Below are 12585 nucleotides of genomic sequence, written 5' to 3'. Positions count from 1 at the left end.
AATTTATCAAGGCACACACTAAAATAGGATTTACAGTAAAAAACCACATTAAGTGTGCTAAAATACAGCCCAAATTATTGTGCTAAGTCCAACACCAAAAATTTTCCTTCCCAGGTTAACACTGCAAATTTTTTTGAACCAAGTTAGTGATATGACAACAAGTGTATTCTCTTCATTTATTTCCAGTCAACATATACAGTAACAATACAATTGTTTCAATCCTTTGAACTATATTGTTTTATAAAATTCCTGAAATCACATTACATATAGGTCACAAGTACATAAAATTAACAACAAAAAATGCAGCAACTCATGGAAAAAATTCTACAGAATGTTAATTTATCAACCACCATTGAAAAAATCCCTAAAATAGCAGACATGTAACAGATGACCCAATGATAAAACTAAACCCGTATCATGGACACAGCAATGATGAACCCAGGTTTCCTGCGACAAGACTGCCTGATGGGTACAGATGCCAGTTCCCAAAACGTAGCAACCATCTCGACACAGGAAAACTGTTCATCATTGCTGTTGTCCATCCAGAAAATTTCCATAATCAATGCAATGGTGCAAAACTTCTAACAAGTAAGAACACTTCAAAGTTTAGAGCAGTAACAAGTACAACTTTAGTTTTAACTTATAACAGTTTGGAGAGGAAAAAAAAAAAGTAATATGAAATATAAGGTGTTATACTAAACAATGTACTTATATAACATCAAAATTACAGTTTTAACATGCAAGCCTTGCCGTACACAATCCTACATTACTGTATGTCTCCACAACTACCACATGGTTTGGCAAAGCCGATTCCTTTGACTAACAATTTAAATAAATGAAAACACCAAACTGTTGGTGTAACATTTGCTGATTTTCACTTTCATTTAAAAACATTTGTGGAATTGATTCCTCAATACTAAAATTGAGTCAACATTTAGAGTTAACATAACATTTTTCTTATAAGTCACATCTTTTAAAAAAAAAAAATTGATTCACTAGCTTGTGAAGGAAATGGTTAGTTAAAATAAGAAAAGCATCACAGATTAGGGAAACCCTAACCTAGAGAGGAGGCAACTGCTCTGCAGAAAGAAATTAAATAGTACGGCAAAGTTTGTCAAGTTCGTTGTGAAAGGAGCAAAGGTGAGATATATTAACTGAAAGAGCCATCATTGTTTCAAAATTTTTAAATTACATTTATTTATTAATTTATTAATAAGCCTCAAAGTAAAGTATGTAATTGAATGGAATGCCTAAAGCTAATATTGACTGGCTGCTGCAACATTATGAAACCATTAGTGTTCATTAAATATTTTTTTGAATGATTACAACATTAACAATCTAAGAAGACACTAAATGATAGTCTTTAGTCTATGACTGTGATATATGCTTTAAAAAAATCAAATTTTTCAATTTTTAGTAATACTAACGATCAATGACTTAAATGAACAGAAATTTCAATGACTTAAAAAAAAACTCACAAGAATTCAATTGAGAACAATTAAGCCAGATGTGCTCAGTCTTGCCAATGGCCTGCTATGCTATGTTTGGAATGTATGTGTGTTAGCTATATGTATTGTAACACACATACCATACAAAAATTCTGGAAATAAATTATATTAGTTTTTTTGCAGGTATAATTACTTCAAAATTCAAATTTTATCATCACCACCTTTGCTTACCAAAATATTGTAACCATAAAATTAGTTACACTAAACATACAATGCATAATGTAACCAAAAATGCTGTGCTTTTTGGACTACATTATTATTTGTGTGGTTACAATGTTCAAAATCATTCGCAGGAGATCGCGAACATTTTCGTCTTGAATTTTGTCCACACCACTGGACAAACATTTTATTTCTTCACGCTTGTAATCAGCAAACAGTTCTTCAATTCCTACTTCCGCGTAGATTTCCTTGACCGCAGAAACATTGTCTTGCCCCGAGCATCCGTAACAGTTCTGGAACAATGATCAGAGGGCAGAGGCTTACAGGAAACTGTTAGAAGACAATCCTAACAATAGTGTTAGCTAGGCAGTTTGCCTAGACCAGACCCATTAATTGCACATAGTTTCGTTTCACAAGTGCTTATGACATTGTGCCCATCCCAACATTAGGATTTGGTTTTTATTTCATTATTATCTTTACTAAGACATCAATGCTTATTACGTTATCAAAGTTTTTTCTATGTGAAGACAAAGTTTTATTTGGCAGCTTCTATTTGTCAACCTAGGGTGTTGGTGATGCTAAATTTCCCCCCATCTCGTGCCAACAGCCAACCGGCAGTCGGTAGACGATCGGCCGCTGTCTGGGGTGAACAGTTCCACGGACATCCTGCAAATTTGTTCTCACAGAAAGTTTCTTCTGGTAATATTAGCCACCTCTTCAAAAACCGTCGCATTAATAATTGTGGCCTCCGTGCGTACCCCGCGCCATTCTGCTGTTACGAACTTAACCCTGCTGACGTTAACTTCAATTCACCACGGGAGCACACGGCGGAATGGATTTCTCATTTACAGTACCGGCCAACCCCAGCACACAGCAACCAGTGCAACTGAACCTGCCGACAGTTCTGAGTAACGTTAAAAGTTCATTATTGTGCGGCCCTCTGAATTTTTAAATTGTCGCACTGTGTTGAAGAGCTTGCTCCAATAAAAACAGAGCGGTTCCCAGACCGCTGTTACCAATAAACTCTTGTCCTATTGAGTATGCACCTTAATTCACTTTACATACAATGATACAATCACACCAAAATACATCCCTTTAAGGTTCATTCCTACAACTGTGCCTGCAAAAGGCATGCCATCGGGGCCAGTGTGCATCACAATAGGGCAGTCCAACTATGACATCAAACAACTGGCTAACTATGAGCTCATCCGGCTCCCTCCAGACAACTCAACTAACATACCCAGCACTGAACTGTGCCCTGATTAGTTAAAAGCCCCCAAGTCAAATTTATTTCCAAATCTGTCTACCTTTTTACGACCTTATAAAGCCCCAAATCCAATAAAGTGATGAGTTATTTTGAAATTTATATTGGCCCTAACTCCAGTTTGAAATCTTTTTTTTTAAATTTATTTTTAAAATACTAATTTCCAGTAAAGTTTTGTGCGCCCTCGGACCACCCTGGCATAGAACACACGACCCCTGTTGATAACATGAGCTGTTTCTAAGGAGCTCCCCTGGTATTTCTAGACTCCCTGATCCCTGGTGGTGAACCCAGTATCTTCTGAAGGCTATGCGAGGGATCTGGCGGTGTGCGCTCAGAAACTCACGTTCTCCCCGTGGAAGCAGGGTGTCCAAAAGGAAAAAAAAATATTTCGTACCAATTTAGGCAAGAAAAAAGTACTACATTTGAAAAAAGTACTGAATTATATTTTGTTATGGTTTTAACAATTTAGGAAGTTATTATGACATTGTAATGCTCTAACTTAAATATCACACCACACACACACTTACATTCCATAGTTTTCAAAAATAATTACGCTTAATAATAAAACATATAGGAGTTACTGTAATATTATTATATTAAAGGAAAAAAAAAAAGCACTAGATCTGAGCGTAAATGTACTAGACCACTAAAAAACTCATAAAACTTAGAAACGAATTTCAATTATTAAATGCATGAATTGTAACGAAATAAATCCAAGAGAAAAAGTAACTCAAATGTGATGGAAATGTTATCTACTTGAACATATTAATGCGAAATAACCGAAATAATCTTAAACGATAGGTACCAATGGAAATGAAATAAATCCACATGTACCGAAATGAGCCGAAAGCACCGACTGTGGACACCCTGCCCAGCAAGCTGTGGTTGTGCCGACCAGTAGCGGTTCCAGAGGGGAGGGGGGGGGGGGGAGCTAGGGGGTTTAAGCCCCCTCCAAAAGCATCTGGGTCCACTATTGTTTTAGTGTTTGCCTTGATAAAGCCCAGCCTCAGCTGGGTCAGGCCCCTCCCGAATCAAAATCCTGGATCCGCCACTGGTGCCGACTATAGTCACCTGGAGGGCGAGTCTCTGGCGCGGAGTGGCCCGTTGCAGCGTGACCACGGCCGGCCAGGTGCACCGCCCCAGCTCCAGCGCGGCCGTGCCTCCGCGCGTGCCCGCTGCGAGGCCCAGCACGTCATCCTGGGGCACACCGACCCCCCCATCAGGCCACTGGTGCCCCGGCCCAGAGAGGAACGCTACACTTCTGAACGATACAGATGTGAACCAGCAAACCACTGGACCGTGAAAATAATTCACGCATGTGCACCCTGATGTATACATCAGTACCTACTTATACTGAACGTAAATACATTTTTTTTTTTAATTTTCTTAATTAATTATATTCTACTTACTGGACTTTCTGTAAAGAAAAATCCTTTATCTCCATGAATGATGCAAATTTTAGCGTAGACACTTTGGTTCTCAAACATCTTGATGGAATATATAGACATAGACATAGACACACACACACTTTTAATCTGCAGTCTTGCTACTAAAGAAAATCTTCAAATTAGAAATTCATCTCAAATTACTCATTTTCAGCGTGCCCTATGAACACATGGTAAACGAGCGTGTGGAATCTTAACCGACTCTAGCATCATTACAACGGACCATCACCTTTCCAACATTGTTTTACGTTGTACTGTGTCATCTTGGGGTCGTGGATGATGTAAATTTGAAAGGTGTGTGACGCTCGCATGCAGTGGTTCTGTCCTGACCTCCGGCAAGATTTCAACTCGCTAACGAGCCTTCAGCTGGTGACCAACACCTGAGCAGCCGGGAAGGTCAATGCAATATTGAACATTCCCGCTCACCTGGAAGCGGCCGTACACACCTATCTTCAGGATAAGTTCCGACGCCTCGCCGAGCAGACTCTCTTCGTATCCAGCCTGGAAATGAGATACCGGATTATTCAAGATATTTAGCCAGTACAAATGCTGGAAAAGTTTAGAAGACTAACATACTGGAATTCATGCTCTAGCCATCCAAAATTTTCCCCCACCTTCCTGACACCCTCAAGCCCTACAGAAAAAGGCCCTATCAGTAGAGACAATATTATACGGCGAATGGCGATAAAACCGAATTAACAATGAAAAGCATGTCAAATCACTGCATAGCACGAAAATGCAACGGTACACCACATAGCACCAAAATGCAACATGGAATTAAATAGCATTTAACCAAAACTTACTTAAAACTATATAAAAAAAAGGATCTTATTAATGTTTGAAATTCAAGTAATGTCATTCATTTCCTGAAAAAACAATTGTACCAAAGTACATGGATCAGACAATTAAATTAAATTTTATTTTATTGTGTGTCTTTTATTGAATCAAATTTAAACCATAAATGCTTGCTTATTTATATTTATTGTTCTGAATATATTGGTTTTAGATGAATTTACTAAAAATTATTTCACCATAAAAATGCACCATATACATTTTACCCATATTTTGGTGAAGTATTACAATACACCATTTATAAAGATAAATTAATAACACTGAATTCCTCAGTTTTTAAAAATGAAACTAAACTAAAAATAAAACCATAAAATCTTGAGTCTACCTATTGTGTTATGCTGTAAACCACATGGGGATTAGTCTTCACAATCCCACATATATTTTAGAACTTGACAGCTATTTATTAACAAGGTGTCCGGTGACCCGCCTCACCCTCCTTTCAGGGTTAATTGTGGAAAACATGTTTTTTTTTGTTTTTTTTTGGTTGGTAAACAATGAATGGTGGCGACAGCATAAAATCACAGCCTAACAGGTATTGTAATGCAAATTATAAAAAATTTTTTTCTCCACAAACTAGTGGGAATTATGAAACCATCCCTTTAAAGTAAATTTAGGGACACGTGTAGTGGTTAAAACCATGTTTTCTGGTTTTTTCTTTCCGTTCTAAAAAGCCACGATTTCTGAAAATTACCTCAACCATAACTAATGCTTAAATGCTAGAAAGTGGTACCAACGTATAATCATTGCATTTACTCTGTTGTATTTAAATGTTAATAAAAATAATAAAGAATGAGCTGGCAACCATAACCCTGCATAAAACTTGCCCTTAGCAGCAATGGAAGTCTGGTCGCAGTCCTTTTAATCTTATTGGTAGGTGAATAATTAATCAGATAGATTCCGACACTATGCAACTTAAAAGTTTGTGGACTTAAAACTAAAAAAACTTCAAACCAGCCACCAGCCACATCAACACAATCATTACATTGCATAGAATAACCCAACGATGATACTAATAGATAAAATGTACAATATAACGACAAAACACAGAAGCACAGGCGAACCTATCAATGAGACAAAATATGTTCTGGGAGATTGTAAGTTGCTCTAACGAGATGTGCGGTGTCCTGAAAGCTGTCTCTAAAGAGGGGGCGTGGGACTTATGACTGCGAAGGAGATGAGAATTAAGAGCACAGCAAATATTTTGCCGTCCCGCTTCGCACTGCATTATTCATGAAGCATAGGTACACAGTCTCACCCAGGGTCAACCAAACAAAAGGGCATAGAGAGAAATTGGCCGGTCATCTTGTAGTCCTCTTAATCCTTAATTTGTTCAGAAATAAATATACCATTAAATTCACCGGAAATATCTTGCTAAATCAACTCTTTATCTAATACTTTTCTAGTGTTATGTTACAATGTTAGTGGAAAACAAAACCGGCTTGCTCATTTTCCCATTAATATCTAAAAGTTCACGTAATGTGCTGCACAACTATATATATCACACACAGTCACTCATACAACAGCACCATATATAATTTTTCATTATACTTTGGCAGCCGCCAGAACTTCAAACAAGAGTACGTTATCAATTCTTCGTGCACGACTTGACACCGGGTTAGGTAGACATGTCTTAGAAAACCTGCAGCCACTGGCCAGGTTTCACCAATAAGAACATGAATTAGGCTCAGTGGAGTGAAAAAGACAAAATATTTCCAACAGAAAGGACACCTAAGTTAGTCCAGGACTGATAAACTGTAATGTGAAATGGCTGTCTTCTTTCAACATAGTTCCTGGCAACCACCCCAAATGCAGGATTCACATGGCAACCAAACAGTTTCTTAAATAACTTAAAATTAAACGTACTTAAAAAATTATGAACAATCCTGAGCAGAATAAAGCCTAAACCTGGTAAACAATCAGAGCTTCAAAACAAGGAGCAATTTTAGAGTGTTAGTATTTTCAAATATTTTCAAAATAGTTCTATATTTTTACAAAGTAGAAATATTATACAACACTAGAAACTTGCATGGCCTTGGCTTGGTTTAGTATTTAATAAACAGCTTATATTGTTACTTAGTTACTTTAAGCATACCAACCTTGCAAGCAAAATTTAAATGTGAAATAGCTAAAACAATTACAACAGGCAGTGAGCCGTTACTTATTAAACAATAATTTTGATGAGAGACCAGACAGCTAACTAACCAAGTGCTAAAAATGACACTATCCCACATATTACCTCACAATTCTTTAAACACAATCATATAAAAGAACTAAAGAAAAAAAGAAGATATGCTTAGTTTAATTACAAATTTAAATGGCCATTGAATGTTATATACACTGAGCAGAACTTAGCGACTCTATCCGGCCGCCCGGGACTGAGTGCTTGGGACAACAACAAACTTAGTCATTCCACGCAAATACGACAATTACTTACCATCCATGTTTTAATTTTTTTACAAGAGAATGAGCAGTCATAACATTAAAGCAGTGACAAGGTGTCCTTAATACATCTGTTTACTATAAATACAAATTTAATTTACTGTGTAAACCAACGTACAGGTTGTACCAGGCCCTCTGAAAGCCACTAGTGTTGTTTTGTAGAGTTCTCGAAGGTCTCAGTACTGGCTTAAATTCAATTCGACAAGCGAAAAAGACCTAAGACTCACCCGTAACAGCACATCAGCGGACTTCCTGCTGGTACGGTGACCATGAAGATATGTAGTGCTCGTCCCTCCATCGTACCGTTGGAACGGAATCAGAACTTCTAGCTTCAGCGACTCGGTAGCTAATTTGGCAACTGACTTTTTGCAGTCTCTCATATCTTGTAAACTTGACAACTACGATTTAAATAACTTCCACCTTTAGACCGAAATTATAAGTCAAATTCAGACTATAACTAGAATCGTCTTAATAATAATAGTAATAATAATAATAATAATAATAATAATACACCTGCAATCAGGCATCCGCCCGGTGGCAAGGAGTTCCCGCCCCCCAACTACCCTAACTCCTCCCCCCTCTGGAGCCTCCTTCGTAAGTCCTTCCCTCCTCCCACATCCAGTGTCCTCCCCTCAAGCTCGATCCACTCTCGCCCCGTCCTCACAAGGAATACCTGCCTTCCTCTCTCTGTCCGTCTCCATTCCCTCTGAATCTTCCACTCATGATCCCTCCTTCCTCGATACAGCCCTCTGTTCAACCTAGCTCCCGGCTTTCCCAAGGCCCCCCCCCCCACCACCCCCGGGATTACTTTATGCATTCTCACTAGCCTTTCCACCTTCCTCCTTTTTTGCAGCGTGTCCCACCCCAGCTCCTTCATCATCACTGATGGTCTATGTGTTTCCCCCATCCTGCCTTCGCCTTCCCTTCTCCCCCACATATTCGTCACCCATCTCGCTGCCTTGCGCTGCACCCTCTCCAACTCCTCAATTTCTTTCTCCACATAGGGGTCCCACACCGCCGCGGCATATTCCAACATTGGCCTTACCAATGTTGCGTACGCCTTTTCCTTAACTTTCCTACCTGTCCCTTTCAGTGTCCTGCTAAGCAGCCCCAACCCCCTCCTGCCCTTCTTCACCACCTTCTTGACATGCTTTCCCCACCCTAAGTCGCTCTGCAGGATCACTCCCAAGTACTTATAATCCTCAGCTTCCTGGATCACCTGTCCCTTCCAGCAGTACACTTTTCCCTCCACCCTTCTCTTCCTCATGAAAATCACCACCTTTGTTTTCCCTACGTTTATTCCCATTTCATTTTCTCTCGACCAGCACTCCAGTTTCTCCAAGTCCTCTGCCAGGTGACCCCCTTCCCCCAGTTTCATAGAGCACACAATCGTCCGCAAACAACCGTAGCCTACTTTTCAACTCCTTCCCTACATCATTCGTCATAACTTTTAGACAACTACGATTTATAATAACTTCCACGTTTAGACCGATAATCTAAGTTAAATTCAGACTATCACTCGATTCATCTTCCACACTAGATGTAACACGTCCTTCACCAATCAGATCAGCACTGATACTCTGTTAGTTCTAGAACGTTTTTCGTTAGTTCGTCGTCGAAGCACCAAATATACCCTATTTGGAAGCACTTGATTTCAATTTTTTGAAAAACATGGCGGAACTGCTGGCTCGTAGGTCGTAGCTAATGTTTTATAGAGAACCAATCACAAAATACCTTACTAATTTGTGCATATTTCATAATTTAGATATGCGAGTTCAAACAATATGTTTCAAGATGTTTTTAAATTAAAATACGAATTTAATATTTATGATTTCTACCAAGATGCACAAAAATAGTTATAAACACCTGATTTTAAGCGTCAAACACTTCATTGATGAATTAAACAACAACAATTTCTATTGGTAATACAAAATAGCGTCATGGATATATTGACTTGCAATGAAATAATGCATGAAACACAGAGAAAAACAAAATTTTGATTAAACGAATTGTGCACGCACAAGACTAACATATAATTTAGTTTTAAAATCAATATCGGTACTATAAAGAAATATAAATTTACTTTTTATAAGTCCAACTCGTATCATAGTTTTAAGAATACTATGGGATAAAAATAAATTTTACGCTGTGTTTTCTTGATTCAGAAAATCATTTATGAATACAGTAAATTGGTCATGTTCTTAAACCCCATCGCATATGAGTTTATATAAATAATAATTTTAAACGAAATTTCAATCAAATAATCTACGACTCGGTGAAAAACAGCTTATAGCATCATTTGCGTATTTTTATCTGAATATACATCACATAATATAACATGGTCAATAAGGGCGGTATTCCAAGACATTTGAGTAAGGCAGCGAATATGCACTGCCTTGTTGGACAACTGCTGTACCCTAACTCTCGGGTCATATTCCAAAACGTGTCCTAACTGAACCCCTGTAAGGTATCAGATCAGCAGCCATTTTAATAAATGTGGACTTGTGCGAGGCTATAAACATCTGTACTTCATGGAATCCATAGTAATTTTAGCTTATTTTTTAAAACTATGGAATTATAATGTGAAATAAAATATTTAATTTTGGTCGTACAAGAATAAACGATGAATTTTTGGCCGTATTTATGTTTTCTGTTTTTTAAGATATTAGGGGGGAAATTGTAATCGTAAAAGTTCTGTTAAAGTTCATTAAAAAGGAAAAATATATATACAGTTATGGATCAAATCAACAACAGATAGGACACCAAAAATCAGTGCCCTAAAAATAAGGGACTGGCCAATACCTATCGTGCACTTGGAATATGGTTAGGGTACAGGTATTGCATATTCAACACCTAAACCCTTATTTTTGTGTCTTGGAATACGGCTCTAAGTTGTTGCTGGTTTAAAATGTAGGTGTTTAATATAATATATCTAGTCATCCGTACTATTTTACAATTTAAATTTTGCTAACCTAACTTAACCAATCATCTAAACGATTTTAAAGTATATCATAACCATAAAAAAACAAGCATTTCAAACAAAACGAAGTTTCAAAGAACAACAAACTCTCAAATCTATATCGGAATTGTGATTTCGCCAGCAAGAAGGAGGCGGGATAATTACGATGGTTTGTGACGTCATTCCTATACATAATTCAGCTAATAAATGATTAAGAATAGGGTTTAGCAAATCTCTGTCGGATTGAAGCAATTCTGCTAGCTGAATTTTTCTGACAGTGTTAAGAATAAGGCCAATGGTGACAAATCCCACATAAGTTTTTTTACTTAAAAATTTATTTTATACAAAAAGAAAATTAAATTAAAAACGGAAGTAGAAAGTGTCATTCGCACAAATGAAAAAGATGGACTCTTATATTCACTATATTATACAGTCAGGTGGATGGAGATTTTTTTTTTTTTTCATTTGTGTCTAACATCTCGCGAGACTGCAGAGCTTAGGAAAATATCCAGATGGAGCATAAGATACGATTCTAGACTAAGAGGGTGAAGTCAAAATGGAAGGGGGATTTAAGTGTACTACAGTACCAATATGGCGGCAGTATTTTTACAATGATATATGTATATTAAAGAAAAATTTCCAACTCATATAATTACATTTGTATTATTAGGTTTCATTTTGGACTTTTTTGTATATAAAAATACAAAACAGTAATATGTCGATCTAATTTTCTTCTGAACAGCTTAACTAGAGTCGTTAATAAAAATAGGTTAGAACACAGCTGACACAAATATAAACAAACATCCACCATATAGCTATGTGAAAATCAGAAAAAAAAATGGAGAAAAATATATCTTCATGTCTGATGGAAAATGCTCCATCTGTACACTTTCCTAACCACTCAAAGTCCGCTAGGGATGGTGAATTCGACGAATATTGTGAGGAACCATCCCAGCATGCCCCTGGAGAGCCTCGCCAGGGGAAACTCACCATGGCAGCGGCCAGCACCAGCGGCAGGTACAGCCTGGGGTAGGCAGTCGCGTGCCGCGCGATGTCCGCCAGGTGCTGCGAGTTGAACATGGCCAGCCTTGCTTCTCCGGCTGCCTCGCTGGCGCGCAGGTCCAGGCAGCGTCCCAGAATGGCCATCTGCGCCACCTGCCGCCGACCACCCTCTTCCGCTCAGCCACCACACATCCAAATGCAAACTCCCAGCTCACAGATGTTCTGAACTGCTTGTCTTCCATACATGACATAAATAACTCCATCAGAGTGAGTACAAGCATGACTGTGGACATGGAGTGGAAACAGGATCCACAGGGGCAGGTCCAGGTCTCCGCGCTAACGCTTTTCATTTTCGTTTTACTTTATTTCTGTGAAAAATATGGACATAAATGGAAAAGGAAGAAATTAAATTTTGAAATGTAACTTATTTGCTGAGGGGGTACAATTTTCGAAAGTTAACAAATTCCGAAAATATGAGTGGAATAGTTAGATACGTGGTGGGAAAACAGGTAGAGGAGGAAACGACAGGGAAGAGATAGAAATGATGCAGCATACTTGCATACTTGCACACTTGAATATTTGCACACTTGCCTCGTTTCAAACTTGCATACTTTACACATGCACACTTTAATAAATGTATGTACTTTTTTTATCTGCGATGTCAATCCAAAGCAAATTAATTTCCTATACCTATCTAATAATAGAAAAGCAAGGTGTTTCACTACTGTCACGGAATCCCACACACACATTTAGATATATTTTAAGAGAGGCTACCTACTGTAGCTATTATCATGGTGCGAATTTAGAAAAAAATTTTAAAATACCGTATTTTTTTTTCGTTTAATGTTCCATAGTCAACTCAAAAGTTTATATATATTTATATATCACATTTGTATGGACACGATAACTGTTGTAATTTAAAAAAAAAAAAACATTTCCCAGCTGATACATAAAATC

The 12585-nt window shown here is 37.8% G+C and overlaps 1 protein-coding gene across 1 annotated transcript in view; it reads right to left on the bottom strand.

The window, feature by feature from the left end:
- Positions 1 to 162: 162 nt before the first annotated feature.
- LOC134537389 (farnesyl pyrophosphate synthase-like) overlaps positions 163 to 12585 on the bottom strand; it is a 129068-nt gene continuing 116645 nt past the window's right edge. The window contains exons 6-9 of the mRNA XM_063377759.1: positions 11617 to 11781; positions 4803 to 4877; positions 4003 to 4128; positions 163 to 1960 (exon numbers count right to left, since the gene is read on the bottom strand). Of these exons, the coding sequence (XP_063233829.1) occupies positions 1757 to 1960; positions 4003 to 4128; positions 4803 to 4877; positions 11617 to 11781 (570 nt within the window). The 3' untranslated portion in view covers positions 163 to 1756. The remainder of the gene's footprint in view (positions 1961 to 4002; positions 4129 to 4802; positions 4878 to 11616; positions 11782 to 12585) is intronic.

The sequence above is a fragment of the Bacillus rossius genome, chromosome 12 (genome assembly GCF_032445375.1).
Source record: "Bacillus rossius redtenbacheri isolate Brsri chromosome 12, Brsri_v3, whole genome shotgun sequence".
Lineage (NCBI taxonomy): Eukaryota > Metazoa > Arthropoda > Insecta > Phasmatodea > Bacillidae > Bacillus > Bacillus rossius.
Note: the sequence above shows the minus strand (reverse complement) of the source record. Positions and strands in the feature narration are given on the sequence as shown.